Consider the following 18,628-nt stretch of genomic DNA (forward strand, 5'->3'; position numbering starts at 1 on the left):
TGTCCTGTTTCTGCCCCCTCCCTCACAGGATGGGACCCCCACGTGGCCCCCAGGCTGAGCCACCGAGAGGGGAGCAGCTGAGCGATCGGATACCTAGAACGAGGGAGGCTGGATGCTCTCCCGGTCCATGAGGCTCCAGGAAGGGGGCCCGCGGGGTCACAGAGCAGCACCCCTGGCCAGGTAGCGATGGTGACGCAGAGATAGTTACCGTGACCCGGAACGGAGTAGCAGCCGAGGGCTCCATGCTGGGGCTCTTCTCTGACAGGCTGCCGGGCAAACTGCGCCGGGAGCCTGGCCTTTCCTGGGGCGACTCTGTCAACAGAGGGAGAGAGAGCTTGGTGAGGACGGGCAATCGAAGCCACTCAGTCCGGCCCTCCTGTCATGCCCATCCTGGCCAGGACAGCAGACAACTGGTCCCCATAAAATAGTACAGTCCCCGGTGCGCCTGGATGGCTCAGTCGGTTGAGCGACTGCCTTCAGCTCAGGTCATGATCCCAGAGTCCTGGGATCGAGCCCCACATCGGGCTCCCGGCTCGGCGGGGAGCCTGTTTCTCCCTCTGACCTTCCCCCCTCTCATGCTGTTTCTCTCTCGCTCGCTCTCTAATAAATAAATAAATAAAATCTTTAAAAAAAAAAAAATAGTACAGTCCCCATGGAAAACAGTTTGGCGGTTCCCCCAGAAAGTGAAAGACAGAATTATCGCATGACCCAGCAATTCCACTCCTAGGTATATACCCCAAAACCTTGAAAACAGGGACACAGACACATACACAGACTTGTATGCAAATGTGTAAGGCAGCATTATTCCTAACAGCCAGAAGGTGGAAGCAAGCCAAGTGTCCATCCACAGATGAAAGGATGCATGCAGTGTGGGAGAGCCATACAACGGAATGTGGTTCCATCACAAAAAGGAACAAAAGTTCTGACACACGTTGCAATGTGGACAAACCTGGAAAACACGCTGAGCAACAAAAGCCAGACACAAATATTGTATGAGTCCACTTACATGAAACACCTAGAATCGGCGAATTCATAGAGATGGAAAGTAGACTGGAGGTAACCAGGGGCTGAGGGTGGGCGGGATGGAGAGGGTATGGCTTAATGATAGGAGTTTCTGTTTGGAGTGATGGGAAAGAGTGGGAAACAGTGGTGATGGTCGGACAACACATAACATACAGCACATAAATATACTCAATGCCGTTAAATTGTACACTTAAAAATGATTCAAATGGCAAATTTTATGTAATATGTATATATACACCCCAATTTTTAAAAAGATTTTATTTATTTATTTGAGAGAGAGCAAGAGCACCGAGGGAGAGTGAGAGGGAGAAGCAGACTCCCCACTGAGCAGAGAGCCGGACGCAGGGCACAATCCCAGGACCCCGAGATCAGGACCGGAGCTGAAGGCAGATGCCCAACTGACTGAGCCACCCAGGCATCCCACCCCAATTAAAAAAAAAAAAGGTGTCCTAAAACCTGTACTTCAAGTCATATATCTTGTGACATAATGAGCTCCCTGTTACTGGAGGTATACAAGTAGTCCCTTCAAACATGAGAATCTGTGATCTCCGGGTTCTAATTCAGACCTTCTTTTCCAGAGGCCTTAAACTTGATGGAAGTGCAAGGGCTGGCTGTTCCCAGGATCAAGGGTAGCAGCCCGCTGGTTATTCTGTGCAGCCATGGGGGGCCCAGTGCAGCCACAGCGTCCCACAGTTCAAGAGAAGCTGGAAATCTGAGTTTTTTAAAATATGAAATATTCTGATTTTTAAATGGTGACAGCTCATTTAAAACTCATGGCCATGATCTGAGCATGTCTGTTCAGAACCTCCCAGGTCAGTGCAAGCTGGTCGCTTTCCCAGCTGTTCCCTCACACCATGCTCGCCATGTTCAGCACCGGGTGCCTCTTTTCCAGGGCTCTGGCTGGGACCCCCCACAGAGGTCTCTGGGCCCAAGCCCATCCTGCAGGCCCTGGAGGAGACGCTTGGCGACCCCTCTGTCCTCCGCTGTTGGCCCCCTTCTGGCTCCTACAGCGATAGCCTGGCCAAGCCTCCTATCAAAGTTCTCACATGGGGGGTGCTCAGGAAAGGCCTGTTGGTTCGCAAGGAAGAAAAAGGATAGGGCATGGGCGCCTGGGTGGCTCAGTTGGTTAAGTGACTGCTTTCGGCTCAGGTCATGATCCTGGAGTCCCTGGATCGAGTCCCACATCGGGCTCCCTGCTCTGCAGGGAGTCTGCTTCTCCCTCTGACCCTCCCCCCTCTCATGTGCTCTCTCTCTCTCATTCTCTCTGTCTCAAATAAATAAATAAAATCTTTAAAAAAAAAAAAAAAAGGATAGGGCAGAGATTTCCCTGGTATGCGTGCACACACAGGCGTAGTCAGGCGCATGCCCAGCAAACACACATGCACTTCCACATCTGTGCGTGTAGCCACGCAGACTTATCCCAGGGACATGTCCGTGTGAGGACGGGTGGACGTGTGCACGTGCACAGGACAGATGACCAGGAGCAGGCTTTCCCAGAAGGCAGAAGCGCCACTGGGGACAACGTCTACCCCTTCCAGTCCATTCCCTCATTGCAGCCAGATTGAACAGGAGTCTTCAGACGTGTGGAAGGCCAGAGTTGAGCCTGTCACCCCCCCCCCCCAGGACGGGCTCCAGTACAGCAGGAAAGCCACGGGGATGGGCTTGGGCATGGCTGACCACCAGGTAGACCTAAGGCAGGGGTTGATACCAGGTCTGGATGTGCACTAGCCAGCCCTGGGCCACCTCCTCCAGAGAAGTTTCCTCCACTCGGCTCCTCCTCAGCCCAGTGACCGCGATCTCTGAGGCCCTCAGTGCCTTGCTTGTGGCACTTCCTGCTGAGAACCTTCCACCCTCCCCCTCCACGGTCCCTGCTAGTCACACTTTAGGAGACACCCACTCTTTCTGGAGGTTTCCCTAGGAAATCTCTTCTTGTACTCCCCAGTCTACCTTCACCTCTCTCCCCAACCCCCAGCACCCCACCCCCATCACCTCCACCTGGGTGTCCACCATAACCACTGTGTCCTACCCATGTGTGAGGCACTGTGCTCAGCTCCCAGAAGCCCTTCAAGAACTTCCCTCCCTCCCCCAGCACACACACACACACACACACACAGCTCCATCAGCCCTTCCTGGGCAGGTGGGCCACCATGGCTTCAGGCAAGACATACATGGAGTCACCTGTAGGGCATGAGGAGCCCAGCAAGGCTGCCTCTCTCTGAGACCAAGACTGATACTCCCCCCAACCTGTGCAGAATACTTCCTCTTGCCTCCTAGGTCTGAGCCAGGAGGCTCTCGGGGGTTGCTTGATCCAACCACCCATTTTACAGATGAGGAAACTGAGAGGAGAGGAAAGGAACTTGTCCATCAGCCACTAACCCAATAGGTCTAGAGCAAAGACACTCTCAGGTGCTCCCAAAATAGCCTTAAACTTCAATTCAGAAGCCCTGGCCATGCCCCATCCCTGTCAGAAGGCAGAAAGTCAGCAAGGGGGCTACAGGGCAGGAAAGGATAGGAGTCGGCTCTCCCTCCTGCATAGAGCGACCAGTTCTTCTCCCTGACCTCTGGAGCCTCCCGGCCAATGCCCAGCACAGGGCCCTGCCCTCCAGAGGAAACTGAAGGGGAACCTCTGTACCTTTCCAGATAGCTTCTACTGGCCCCGGCTCTATTCTCCACTCTTCTCCACCCTGCCTTCTGTTCCAGTGGGCTGACCTGTGTGGCCCCCACCAACCGAGCTTCTGGGCCCCCCAGCTTCCATGGGGTTAGGCCAGCGCAGGGGTGGCAGGGGGGAACTGGTGCAGAGATCAGGGGAGGGAGAGTCGCCCAGGCTGGCTGCCTCCCTCCCTCCTTCCACTGACAGTCCCAGCTACTATCAAGATGAGCCTGTCTCCTGAGCCCTGGCCCACCTCCCCTCCCTAAGCCTCAGTAGATCATCCCTGGTTGTCACTAGCTCTGGGGTCCTGCACTCCTCCTCATGATTCCCCACACCCGCCCACACCTCAAATCATCCTAGCCTAAGTCCCATCTGCTTCCTGTGGGACCCTGACTGATCCACCAGGCGGGATCCCAGCTGCCCAAGACCCAGCCCGTCCTCCACGGAGGGGGAGGGACGGGGGCGGGCGGGGGAGGGGGCAGGCCAGGAAAGAAGCCGTGTGGTGCTCATGGTCCTCAGGGCAGGGTCCGGGCCGGATCGGGCTCTCTCCCCATCCTACACCCCAAATGGCTTTCCCAAGCCTGCCACAGGCTCACAACACAAAGTTAACAATAACCTCGTGGATCACTGAGTTCTGAGCCAGCATCTCTCTACCTTCTCTTCATTACCATTTCCCCTGGAGAGGGGTCTTTTTAGACATTTTTTCCCTAGTCCCCCCCCCATAAAACTTTAATACCACATACCCAGTAGCTTATCTTCATGACCTGTACATATATTGGGCTTCATACAAAGAAAGAGTGAGAATTTTTTTTGCACCCTCCCTTCCAAGAACCAATTTTTTTCGCCCACATGGAGCACTATCGCCCCCCCCCCCCGAGAAGGAAAGTTCTGGACCCATTCATATAGAATCCCCACATGGCAACTTGGACAGCTGTGGTGAGCTCCATTTTCCAGATGAGGAGACTGAGTTCTCAGAGGCAAAAATGACTTCCTCTAAAGTTCCGCCCGGTAGGAAGTAAGAGGGCATGCCGAAGCTCCTTAAACTGCCCCCCCAAACACACACTGAGGACCTCACAGAAGGCTGAGGGTGCCTGGAGCCTGGGGCAGGGGGAGGAACGCAAGGCGGGCACCAGGAGACGGATTCAACCTGGCCTCTGCTGTGTGACTCCAGGCCAGCTCCTGATTTATCAGCAATCCAATGGGTCAGGGGGTTAGAGCAGTGACTGTCTCAGTCCTCAACTACCAAAACAAAAGCAAAGACCAAAAAACAAACCCTCTTTATTTTACAGAGGCAAAGAATAGGGAAAGTTGACCCCCTCCCGGCCATCCTCATTCTGCCTGCAGGGATTTAGCCTGAGTCCTTGACAAAAACACAGAAGCCTATGTCCTTTGATTTAGCAGTGCTTTTTTTCTAATTTGGGGAAGCAGACACTGGGAGGCTCAGGCCCTGTGCTCCCCAAAGGTCTAAGCAACACAGCTGGGTAAGTGACCTAACACTGTGCAGCATCCCTGGCCTTGGAGCACCGATCCAAGAGTCTCCCCTCAGCTCAGACTCCTTCTGTGACCTCCACATGACCTCGGGGCTCCCAACCTGCAAAACCAGGCCACAGGACGAGCCGATCCTGGATCCCCTTTCCACCACAAGGTCAAAAGAGTCTCCATTTTTCCCAGGAACGCCAGGCTGTCTTCCCACTCCTGGAAGCCACAGCCAGAGAAATGCATTTTAACCTTGATGTGTTTGCAAAAAAATAAATAAAATAAAATCGGTTTCATTCAAATGCTGCTGGCTTGGTTGCCAGGGATACCACCTAATCATGAAGGATGACTGTTACGTGTTCCCATGGAAACACGGAGGCCTGAGAACATCCTGTAATTTCAGACAAGACACCAAATTTCAGTTGTCGGGTTGCACTGCCCAGATCTTAATGCTTAAAAACAGGGAAAGGCAGCAACCTCTAATATTGGTGTCAGGAGAAAAGAAGTCAGCACGAGTATAGAAAAAGGAGACAGGAGACAGGGGTGTATGTGTGTGCTGGACCTCAACGGTGACCAGGAAAACGCAAATTAAAACTACCAGATACCATCTCACACCGTTCAGATAGGCAAAAATAAAGAACAGTGACCCTGAATGTTGACAGGGATGTAGGGGACTCTTTCATCACTGCTGGTGGAGTAGAAGGGTCTGAAAAACAATTAGATCAGAGCTAGTGGAAACCGACACACACACATGCGCTCTGGGACCAGAACGCCCTCCCCCCCACGTCCAGTCTAGAACGCTGCTTCATCCTTGCACATGGAGATCTGCACAAAGATGTCTCCTGCCACACTGTTTGTAGTAGCAAAATGTTGGGAGCAGCCTGGATGTCCACCAGTAGGGGAATGGGTGACCCCACCCCGGCACCCCGGGGCAATCATTTGGCAGAATACGATACAGCAAGGAAGAGGGTATGATTTCAGGGACTCTGTTCACATGGCACACAATGACACTAGGAAGGACCCGATTCTATAAGATCCACATGAAGCATACCCAGAAACAAGGCGTTGAGTGAAAAAAGTACATTGCCCAAGGAAATGGGGTGCGATCCCCTTACACACATTTTTGTACCAATGTTCGTAACATGCGTAATAGCCAAAAACCAGAAATAATCAAAACGCCCTTCAATAGGTGAATGGTGAAAATGTGGTCCATCCACCACAGTGTGTGAGGCTGAATAATGCCCCCCAAAGAAGTCCACACTTCTTCCTAATTCCCAGCGCCTGTGAATTGTTACATTACACAGAGACTCTGTGGACAGGATCAAGGTTAAGGAGATGGAAGTATATCCTGCATTATCCAGGGGAAAATAGTCTTAAATGCAGAAGAGGAAGCAGAAGGATGCAATGATGGAAGAGGCAAGAGACATTCTAAGCATGAAAGGAATGATAGAAGATCACAAACCAAGAAATGTGGGTGACTTCTATCTTGAAACTGGGAACACCCTTCCGCTGACAGCCAGCAAGAAAACGGGACCTCAGCCCTACAATCACATGGAACTGAGTTCAGCCAATGAAGTGGATTTTTCCCTAGAGCCTTTCGAAAAGAACTCAACCCGCTAACACCTCAATTTTAGTCCTGCAAGCCCATGACCCATGGCAGACTTCCAACCTACAGAACTGTAAGATGGCAGATCTGTGTTGTTTGAGCTGCTACGTTTTTTTAAGTTTATTTATTTTTCTTTTTAAGTACACTCTACACTCAACGTGGGGCTTGAACTCACGACCCCGAGATCAAGAGTCATATGCTCTTCTGACTGAGCCAATCAGGTAGCCCTAAGCTGTTAAATTTTCATTTGTTGTGGCAATAAAAGGAAACAACACACATACCATGAAATGCTACACAACAATGAAAAAAAGAATGCACTATTGATAGATTTCCACAAATTTCCACAACTGGGGTGGATCTCAAGGGCATTATGTGGGGGAGGGGGGGTAGTCAATATCAAAAGGCCACACAGAGTATGATTCCATTCATATGGCATCTTAAAGTGGCAAAGTCCTAGAGATGGAAAAGAGATTAGCAGTTGCCAGGGCTTGGGGATGGTGGGGGGCAGGCAGGTGGGTATAGCTATAAAGGGGCAGTACGAGAGCTCTTCGTAGTGATACAATAGTCTTGTGTCTTGATTGTGGTGGTGGTTACACAAATGTACACATGTAATAAAAATGGCACAGAACTGGGGCGCCTGGGTGGCTCAGTCGGTTAAGTGTCCGACGCTTGGTTTCGGCTCAGGTCATGATCTCAGGGTCATGGGATCGATCCCCGCCTGGGCTCCATGCTCAGCACAGAGTCTGCTTGTCCCTCTCTCTCTCCATATACATAAAATAAATAAATAACATCTTTTTAAAAACGGCACACAATTATACATATACATGGTACCAGTTTGCAGAAAAGAGTGGATGAAAGCAGCCGCTGGCATCCAGAATCCAACCTGGCATTCACAGCCGTGCCATGTTATTGTCCTTTTGGACATGAAGAATCTTCTAGGGTACCAGCGTCAGACAAGTTCACCCAGATAAAGTGAGACAAAACAAGGCCATTTCATAATTTTGTCTAAGCAACAGACAAGAGCCAAGTCACTGTGCCACCCACAAAATACCAAACACCCTCCTACCTTGGCTACAATGACTGCTTCTTCCTTACAACGACCGCTTTATCGTCATGCTTGTCTCCCCTCCCTGAAGATACATTTGGAGATACCCCATCATAAAATTGCCCCGCTTTCTGACAGCAGCCAACCTAGAGTGAACCCCACTTCCTTAGACATCCCCCAAAGCACTCCATCAAAGCCCAAATCCTATAGCAGGTTTTTTTCTACCATATTCGGACTGAGATGTCCTGTGGTTCCCAGTGGTGTATGTTCTCCCTCGCTGGTGTAACAAAAAATAAATCCAACTTGTCTAACTAGGCATGCTCCCAGGGGGTTTCTGGCTGGAGGGCATCGACGCTGGAGGATAATGTACTATAGTCATGTGAGACGTAACTATCAGGGGAAACCAAGTGAAGGGTACACGGAAGCCTCCCTGTACTCTTTTTGCAACTGCTTATATATCTGTGATGATTCCGAAATGGAAAGTCAATAAATTGCCTATTTGAAATACATGGAATCATATCTGTGTGTAAATAATTGAGATTTTCCATCCCAAGAAACTAACTGCAGAAATGTATTGGTATCCAGTGTTACCTAATAGAGAGAGGAGCTAGCGATCCAGAGGTAAGAGGCACAGAAATATGAACCTCACCGCACAGGCTTACCCTAGACTCTTTAGGCTGAAGTACATTTGTTGTCTGTGTGATTAAACTGATACGAGGTTTTACCTTCTGTTTGTGTGTGTGTGTGCACAAACTCGTATAGAAAAAAGGCATAAACCGTTCTCAAAATATTATCATCAGAGGTTCTCTCTGAAGAAGGGGATGGGCTATGGGTGGAAACAGATGACTGCATCATTAACTGAATGAAGAATAATTCAGACTTCCAAAAACTAACAGTAAAATTAAAACATAAAAAGTGGTAGGATGATTCAGCACGAATTGGGCCCCCCTGAACACATAGGAAAGGAAGAGAAAAACACAACCAGAAAACAAAACCAATAAATCAGAAACAGCGGTCCAAATGACCAGACAGCTACAGAGAGTGGCTCAGGAAGAGTCCAAAAAGTGGACCTAGGAACAAACCAGTGGGTGAGGGAATACGGCTCCCCATCCTGGAGTGCCAAAAGACTGGTCCCCACCCCCCCACCCCCCTCCACGGGAGTGGCCAGGTAAACAGCAGGAAGAGCCAAAGGTAAAATCACCATGGCAACAGGCCATGGAATCTTCACATTGTTAGAACTTTCCAGACGCAGCAGTCCAACTATGATGGCTCTGTGTCTATCTTTGTGTGCGTTAATGAAGCACATCCGCACTGTTATTATCTGCTTGTAACAGTGAGCTAAATAAAGAGTGAGTTTGCCAAAATATTGCACTGATAAGTTGGTAGGTCGCCCGCCTCCCCCTGCGCACTTTTTCCAGTTCAGTTTTTGGTCACCTGTCTTTGGGAGAAGGAGGACAGGTGTTCCTCAGAGATTACTAAGCCTTAGCCACCTGCAGTAGGCAGAAAAATGGGCCCCAGAGAGCCCACGTCTCGATCCCTAGAACCTCTGAATATGTCACCTGTGTGGTAAAAAGGGACTCTGCGGACGAGATTAAGTCAAGAATCCTGAGATGGGGAGTTTACCTTGGACTACCTGGTGGGCCTGATGTAATCCCAAGCAGAAGGAGACAGGAGGAGTGTCAGAGAAGGCAGAGCTGGTGCCGTGGTGAAGGGAGCAAGGGGGGGTGGGGGGCACGGGTCAAAGACTTCTAGAACCTGGCAAAGGCCAGGAGACTGACTCTCCCCCAGAGCCTCTAAGAGGAATACTGTCCTGCCGACACCTTGATTCTAGCGCCCAGGGACACTGCTTTCAGACTTCCGACCTCCAGAACTGTAAGATAATAAATCTGTGTTGTGTTAAGACACTGAATTTATGGTCATCTGTTACAGTAGCAACAGGAAACCAATACAGCCACTGATAAAAGCACAGCTTACTCTAATTACATTAAAGTGAAGATAGAGGGATAGCACCGTCAGATCGTTGGCCGATTTAGGACAGCGGACACTCAAGGTCTCCCATCTCTCGCTTACAGCTGCTTTAAAAAAGGAGACGAGCTTCCTTCTAGAGAGACAATATTCTTCACCATATATAATGTAAGCCTCTTTCTTTCTCCACAATGCACTTGTTATCAAACGACACACGTGATAACCACGAGAGTATAACGTACGTTTGCTGGTTATTTTGCAATATAACTTAGAGATGTTTTCACATCTGTGCCTGGAGAACATTTCATCTTTTCGTACTCAGCACTCTGTGTATTTATCCTCAGTATAGATACTATTTACATCAATCATACGTCTCTAGGGTATATAAGTCCTAATGATAGCACTCCAGAGGGAACCATGATTATCCAAACCTAAATATTCTGATGTATTATTAGATTCATCCTATTTTTTCATTTCATTCAGAAAATATAAGCTATTTCTTTTTTCTCCAAAATTCAACCTCAGAACCTAATGTTCTGCACTTCTGTTTAAAAACTGTATTATTAAATTAGTACATGGCTATATAACAGCCTTCATTTTTTTCCTCAACAAATTAAAATGGGCATAAAGCTTTAAGTGTGTATATATTGATTTTTACATATAACTTGAAAACTCCCTTTACCTTTCTGTACTCGACAACTTGGAATTCAAATTCTAAATGATCTCCCAGCTTCTAACTTAATGGTTTAATGCTAAAGCAAACTGAATTTCAGTTCTTTGTGTAATTTTTAGCCTGCGAAACAGCTGACCCCCTAGATTGTATATCATACCCTATAAGGGACATGAAGCTGTAATTTGGAAAAACAACAGAGCGATCATTTATGTTCTAGAACAGACCATCTGTGACCGCCCTAGGAACTTGGGGGGAAAGGGGACCAATGGAGACATGAAGCTCCTGCTACCTGTTGTGCAGAATCCTTTGTCTCTGACCCTGGGGTCTCCTATATTCTGCCCATGAAACTACCAGTTTAGGCTCTTAGTTTGCAAGTAGGGTAACATTGCCACCCTGCATGGTAATTAACAAAGAGCATCAAAACTACTCAGGAATACATTTAATAAAAGAGGTACAAGACTGGAGCGCCTGGGTGGCTCAGTAGGTTAAGCGACTGTCTTTGGCTCAGGTCATGATCCCGGGGTCCTGGGATCGAGCCCCGCTTTGGACTCTCTGCTCAGCAAGAGCCTGCTTCTCCCCCTCCCTCTGCCTGCCGCTCTGCCTACTTGTGGTCTCTCTCTCTGTCTCTCTGTCAAATAAATAAATAAAATCTTTAAAAAAAAAAAAAAAAGAGGTACAAGACTAATAGCTAAAAATATATCACTGAGAGACTTTGTAAAAAATCTAAATAAATGAAGAGATACACCATGTTCAAGGATTGCGAAGACTCCGTGTTGTTAAGATGGATTTCTCCCAAACCCATCTACAGATTCAATGTGATCCCAATCAAAATCCTAGCAGGCTTTCTGAAGACAATGACAAGCTCAATTGTAAATTTAGGTGACAAAGCAAAGGACCGAGAAGAGCCAAACAATCTGGAGTAAGAAGAAACAGGTTGGGAGACTTACATTACTTGGTTTCAAGGCATAGTTTATAGTCTCGAAACAGAGCTAAAGTAATCAAGACAGCATGGTATTAGCATTAGGACACAGATCAATGGAAGAGAAGAGCATGCAGAAACAGACCACACATAGATGGTCAATTGATTTTTGGAAAAAAGGTGCAAAGGTAAATTGATGGTGTGAAAGATAGTTTTTTCAACAAATAGCACTAGAACTGGATATCTGTATGTAATAAAAATGGACCATCAGGAAATGTAGAGAAACAGATCTGGGGATGGTGACTGTGCGGGTGTGGGGAAGGGAAGGAGTCCTAAAGCCATGGAACTGTGATAACCCATTGTCTTTCAAGTGGAATTGGGATCAGAATTCAAGTTGTTGTTAAGTTCAGGACGTTGTTCAGAGTCAGGGGAGGGTACCCACGGTTCCTGGGGGTGGCCACATCTGCTGAGAGAGGGGCACGTCCAGGGCACCCATCCCCACCCACCCAGAGCATTTGGTGGGGGGCACAGCAACTCTCCAGAGGGGCCATGGAGGGGTCAGGCTGCTGGCACTCAGGAGGTGGAGGGAAGAGCCAAGGAGATGCGTTGTTCTCACTTAGATCCCGGGAGGGGCCTCTCTGAAAGCAGAGTGCGGGGGTCTGCTCCCTGGCCCCTGGCTGGCCTCAGCAGCCGTCCAAGTGAAGTCCTGCAAACTTCCCAGCATCTGTAGACACTGTAGCCAGCTCTTCCTGAGGCCCTCTCCTCGAGCCCCTTCACAATTGCCTTGACAATTCATGCTTCCTATTCCTCACCCTGACGTGCACCTAACTTTCAAAGAATTCCCAGCCTTCCAGAAAACTCTGGATTCCTTGGTCACTCCAAGGACTCATGAACTGGCCTGAAGACTCCTCTTGTCCCCAAGTCTCTTTCTTCCTTTGCTTTTCTGGGGATTTCTAGGAACTTGGGTCTGCGGCGTTTCTATTCCCGAGTCTCCCCCTGCGGCCCTTTGCTCCTACCCCAGGGCCCACAGAGGGCTGCCATTTTTTCTGGGCTGCCGGAGTTCGGGAAAGGGAGGGGGTCCCAGGTGTGGGCATGTGTGCAGTTTCTCCACATCCATCTCTTCTTTGAAACAATGCCATAGTACACATTTTGAAGCCTTTGCAAATGTAGGAAAAACATAAAAGCACAGTTGCGCAGGACGCACCCTGTCTTCAGGAGGCTGGCTCTCCCTGGGGAGAGGACAGGGCTCTTTAGCCATACCCCATGGGTAGGCAAATTTTTCCCATAAAGGGCCAGAGAGCAAATATTTTAGGCTTCTCTCGACTACTCAACTTCTGCCAAAGTGGCCCGAAAACAGCCACAGACAATATGTACTTTGAAAAAGCATGGCTGTGTTCCAGTGAACTTTACTTATGGACATGGAGATGTGAATTTCATAGAATGTTCACATTATAAAACATCATTCCTCTTTTGACTTTTGTCTCAACCACTGAAAAAAGCTATTCCTCGCGCCCAGGTCATACAGAAACAGGTGGCCAGCTGGGTTTGGCCTATGGCCTGTATTTTGTTGGCCCCTGCTGTACCCGAATCATTTTATTTCTAGGAAAAAAAAGAGAAAAAGAAAAGAGAAGGAAGGAGAAGCAATAGGACCATGTTACCATTTGTTAATCTGAGAAGTGAGTACATGGGTGTCTGCAATTTTTTCCCCATACTTCCTGTATTTTCAAATATTTTAATTTTTTAATTTTTTTTAAAGATTTTATTTATTTATTTGACAGAGAGAGACACAGCGAGAGAGGGAACACAAGCAGGGGGAGTGGGAGAGGGAGAAACAGGCTCGCCGCTGAGCAGGGAGCCCAAAGCCGGGCTCGATCCCAGGACCCTGGGACCATGAACTGAGCCGAAGGCAGATGCTTAACAACTGAGCCACCCAGGGGCCCCTCAAATATTTTAGAATTTTTTAAAAAATTCAAGAATGGGGGGGCCCCTGGGTGGCTCAGTCGGTTAAGCGTCTGCCTTCGACTCAGGTCATGATCCCAGTATCCTGGGATCGAGCCCCGCTTTGGGCTCCCTGCTCCGCCGGGAGTCTGCTTCTCCCTCTGCCTCTCCCCCCACCTCTGGCTTGTGCTCTCTCTCTCTCTTGCTCACTCTCTTTCTCTCAAACAAATGAGTAAAAATCTTTAAAAAAAAAAGTCAAGAACAGGAAAAAACCTGGAAGTAACCCCCAAATGCTCCCCCCCAGATGCTTATCACTGGGTGCTGGGATTAAAGATGATTTTTTACTTTCTTCTCTTCTAATATGGATATTTATTGCTTTTGTAATCCTGGGAGTTGGGTGAGGAGGAGAAACACCAATATAAACATTATTTTTTTTTTAAGGAGGAGATGGAGGGGGTTAGCCCATAACTGGTGGTCTCCCCTGGGGACCATTGATAACTCAGGAACTGCTTCCATAACATCTCTAGGAGGGGCTTCCCAGGCCCCCAGCCCCAGCGCTGTCTGTCGGGGCAGGACAGGGAGCTATAGCCTGGATCCTCTGAAGCTCAGGGCGCCATCCCAGGACAACTCAGAGGCTGCTACTGCTGGGGGAGGGTGGTTGGAGCAGGTCCCTAGACACTAGTGGGTCTGTGACTGCAGAGACAGTTCACGGGAAACCCAAGCTTCTCTCGGGCCTCCACCCCCACCGAACTTCTCCAGCTGTCCCGTTCTGCACACCACACTCCATCCCCCAACCTCCACCCCTGCCCCGTCTGCAGCATTAAGAGCCAGAGCAGGCTTGTCAGCCATGTCCACAGCTCTGCTGGCTTCCAACCCACTCCAAGGGCTCCCACTCGCCTAGATCTTTCCAAAGGCTGTATGCCGCCTCCCTCTTGCTGGACCTCTCTCTCCTGAGTGCCAGGCTCCCATCACCTTGGAATTTCAGGAACCCATTCCATTTTCATACATAAAAACAACATGGTAGCATAATATGGAAATGGGCAACGATAGGACCTCTGACCTCTTGTCTTGCCAAATACAACATTAAAACAATTATCACCATCCTGCATCTCATCAAAGGAATGTTCTAACCCCCAAAAGAGTCCAAAAACCATCACCTCAGAATAAAGAAAAGCAACAAAGATGGATTACACTGAAATGGATGTTGTGGGCAACTCACTGCATTGGCCTTACTTTTCGTATTTTGCTGTCGGTCAGGGAGTAAATGTGGGCAGTCTGTCCAGCACTGGTCCTCAGATGGGGATGGCATCCCCTGTACCACCTCCTCCAACCTTGTCAGCTTCTCTCAACTTGCCCTCTGCTTCCCCGGACCCCACACCTACTGGCCTCCCCCAGGATTCTCCAGGAAGCAGGAATGACCTCCTTGCTGGGCCTCCAAAACTTGCATCACATCTGAGTCTTTTGGGATACCACCTCCCCCATTCCCCCAAACTGGTCCAGTCCTTCTCCCCTTCTCCCAGCTCAGACCCATTGCCTCCTCCTTCTGGACAGCCAACACCATCACCTCTGTTTGCAGACACCCACTCTCCCCCCACCCCCTCCCTGTACCGCACCAATCTAGCCTGCCGGCTGCTAAAAATCATATTCCCAAATCACAGCTCTGGTAAGCAAAGTGAGGGTTAAACATCCTGGACTCTGCCCCTCAGGAGCTGGGTAAAGCTGAGCAAGTACTTAACCCGTCCGCAGACTCAGTTTTTCTCATCTGCAAAATGAAGCAGATCAGAGTAACTGGGAGAATGAGGATTTAATAAAATGATGCATTTAAAGGGCTTAGCAGAGCCCCTGGCACGCTGGAAGTCATTGTTATAATTACCATTATTTTCAGAATCTTTCCTTCGACTCCCTGTGGCTAGCTAGGGGGAGTGCCAACCTCTTGGCTCACCGTTCAAGGCCCTAACTAACCTCCTGGTCACGTCATCTGCTGACCGATTCCAGCAGACCTTCCCCCAGGCTCAGCTCCCTGAGGGTGGAGACTGGCTCTCTCCTCCACGGCAGCCCCTGGCACAGGGTTTGCAAACAGGAGGCGGCTCATTAAAGCTCTGCTGCTCTGAACAAGTACAAGTGACATTTGCAGCAGCCTCTGGGGGAAGAGATGCCAAGGAACCATCTGGGATGGTTCCGATCCCCATAGGCATCACATTTTGTTTCTAGATCAGCCCTAATAAAGGTGCAATTAACCCCTCAGGCTTTGGATGAACAGATAATGACAATTCACCCAGCTTATAATAATACTCTATGCTGTGTCACACCTCTAGAAGCTAGAAGGGCTTCTGAGCCCAGAGACATTTAGTCACTTGTCTGAGATCACACAGCATTTATGATGCAGTCAGGACTCCGGCCCTGGCCACACTCCTGAGCCAAACCCGGTCCCCAGAACAGAAGTATAAATGGATAGGAAACTATTTTTTCCTAAGCTTCTCCCTAACCAATGTATTGGTTTCCAATCTCCACAAACCCCCCACCCCAAGAGGGACAGCAAGAAGGAGCACCATCTCCGGCTGCCCGGTGGCTCCTCTGGCCCCTCTCCTTCCCCTCCCCTCTGCTCCCTCATCGACAGGGGCTAAGGGGGAGGGGACAGAACCTCACAGCCCCACAGTTTCCTCCCCATCCTCCCTGCACTCTGCCTTTTTCATCTCATAGCCGTGTCAACTCATCACCTCTAAGGGCCAAGAAAAAAGAAAGAACATGGCCCAGATGCAGGAAGTGCTCTCCTGCCTGTCAGGGAGACAAGAAGAGGGAAAGAAAAGCTAACAAAGCTTCTAAAAGCAAAATCCCCAAACCACCTCTCGGGCACCCAGCAGCTGTCAAAGTCAACACAGGAACCCGGCAAAGGGGGGGGATCCCATCCCAAATGCACCCCAGGCAGCTGTGGAGTCGGGGATTCATAGGCCAAGCGCGGCTGCCTTTCCAAGGGCGTCATGGGGAGTCCTCGGCAGGCTCGCCTTTTCCGCTCATGTACAGGTGGGTCTGTCTAGACTGCAGAACCAAGCCGGTCTTTTCTGAGTACCGAGGCTCCTGGGCTGCTTTTTTTTTTTTTCTCATTCTCATTATTTGGAGGGCTATTGAGATTCCCCTCGATTCCTTATTTATGCAGTCAGAGGAAATCACAGCACAGAGAGCCGCTTCCAAACTCAAGGCCACGTGGGCCAACTTCAGATGGATAATTAAATATTGAACAAACGCTGAAATGCCTCTGCTGGATCGGGATGGCTAAAAATAACCACCCTGCCACTCCATGCCATAACCACCCTGCCACTCGGCGTGGCATCTCGCCTGCTCATTCTCAAATCCCTCCTCCCAGCAACTGTCAAACACAGCCTTGGTGGGGGGGTGTGCTGGGGGGCTGTGGGGGCTGGGGACTGACTGCCCAAATTCCCACTCAACACAAAACAAAACTTCAGCTCCTGGCGAGCTCCGAATGTTCCTGACCAGGAAATACTCTCCCTTTCCTGACATTTAAACCAAACGGCCTCAAGAGGAAGGTGCTGGAGAAGTTATCACAGCTGTTGCTTTTCCTTTTAAAAACAGTCAAAAGGCTTCATGTCATTTCTAAGCAAAACGCGTATGGGATGTGAGCGCGTCGGCAACGGGTTACACAAGAGCTCAACCCCATCCCCTCCCCCAGGAAGACCCAACGAGGAGCCCAGCTGCCTCAGTTTCCCTCTCTGCGCTACCCTTGGGAAAAGCAACAAACACAACCAACATGGAAATAGAATGCCAGAGTCAGAATTCCGGACCTGGGTCTCTCATTAACTCCTTTCCATAACCTTGAGCGAGTGGCCTTGGCTCTGCAGGTCTCGGTTTCCCCCGCTGTCCAGGGGAACAGTTAGCCCGGGTGCTGGAGGTGCAAGAGGCCCCACCAACCCCGGGCCCAGCAGCGGCTGAGCAAAGCAGCCTCCGGCCCCTCATCCCACCAGGTTTCCGTAAGCACAGACTGCAGTGGGGCAGAGACTGGGCAGCAGACCTGACCTGCTGAGCTCAAGAGGGCATTCCCGTGTCCTCCGCATCCCACCAACTCCAGAAAAGAGGAAGCACTGGGCTCCTGGGCCCGGTTCTGAGTGTAAGTGGGCTTTGGAGTCTAGTTGCTTCGTTTTGGACCTTGCCTCGTTCAGCCAATTACTTTACCAAGCTCAGTTTCCTAATCCGGCAAAGGGAAGTGATAATAAGGACCCCTACCTCCTTAGGAGGGTGGAGGGGTCGAAATAAGATATGACATGATCAGGCAAAGCTCTTGGCACCGGGCCTGACACACATTCAGCCATTATCTTCCTTGTTATTGAAGGTGAAGCCAGGAACACAAAGGCTAAGAGACTGACATTCCGGTAGATTAACTGGGACCTCTGGCCTCCCTCAAGGACCTAGATAGCTCTGGGGAGTGGGCCTCAAGCTGTCTGCCTGTCTTCAGGGACCTCATACAAGGGGACCCTGAACCCTTAGCACAAAGAGCCTTGGTGAAGAGACAGGGCTGAGGCTGTTTGACCTGTGACCATCCCAGGGAAAGCACATGGTTGGCAGAACACAAATGAGAGCAGGATACAGGGGTGGGGGTGGGGGTGATACTGGACCTAGGGGATCACCTGAATGGTCCCAGGCAGGCAGACGAGCCAATCGGGAAGACTGACCCCCCACAGATGCCAACAGAATCATTCCCCTGCCTCCCTCCCAAGTTATGGCCAGGATTTGGGGAGATGATGGCCAAGAACACTTGGTAGAGTCATTGACTGTGAAAATCAGATAGGAGGAGGAGGCCTTATCAAAGCCAAGGCCTGACCTCAGAAAGATCTGCCTGCCCACAGAATAGCGAGGTGGTGCATTTATCAGCTCAGGATCTGGAGTCTTGCAGAACTGGGCTCCAGCATTTCTGAGCTGTGTGATGCTGGACGAGGCTCCCACTCTTTGGGCTGCGGCTTCCTCCCCCATAAAATGAGGACAACACCAGTATCCATCTCCCAAGGTTGTAATGAGCATTAAATGAGATAAGGCAAGTACAAAATTAAGTTCACTGTTGGGCACTGAGAAAGCACTCAACAAACAAAAGCCATTTTAACTTTATTACAGGCCATGAAAGGGAGTGAGCCTCCCAGCTCCTGGGGTATGTAAGGACCAGGAGGGCCTGCAGAAGCTGGGGTTAAGCCCCAAAGGAGGGATTGTGTCTCAGCAGGAACAAATGAAGAGATGAGGCAGGAAAGGATAAATGTACAATTTCAGAGGTTGCAACCAAGTTGGGGGCAGAGAGTTGGGCCTTGGGCTCTTGGGGGTACATTTGAAGATGA

The 18,628-nt window shown here is 49.8% G+C and overlaps 1 protein-coding gene across 6 annotated transcripts in view; it reads right to left on the reverse strand.

Moving 5' to 3' along the window:
* DAB2IP (DAB2 interacting protein) overlaps positions 1 to 18,628 on the reverse strand; it is a 188,021-nt gene that overhangs the window by 101,695 nt on the left and 67,698 nt on the right. For all 6 annotated transcript variants that reach the window (XM_035015901.1, XM_035015900.1, XM_035015902.1 and 3 more), the window contains one exon: positions 209 to 312. In XM_035015901.1, coding sequence (XP_034871792.1) covers positions 209 to 244 — 36 coding nt within the window. In that variant the 5' untranslated portion in view covers positions 245 to 312. The remainder of the gene's footprint in view (positions 1 to 208; positions 313 to 18,628) is intronic.

This window comes from Mirounga leonina, unplaced genomic scaffold, assembly GCF_011800145.1.
Source record: "Mirounga leonina isolate KUSES-001 unplaced genomic scaffold, KU_Mleo_1.0 Mir_170, whole genome shotgun sequence".
In the NCBI taxonomy this organism is placed as follows: domain Eukaryota; kingdom Metazoa; phylum Chordata; class Mammalia; order Carnivora; family Phocidae; genus Mirounga; species Mirounga leonina.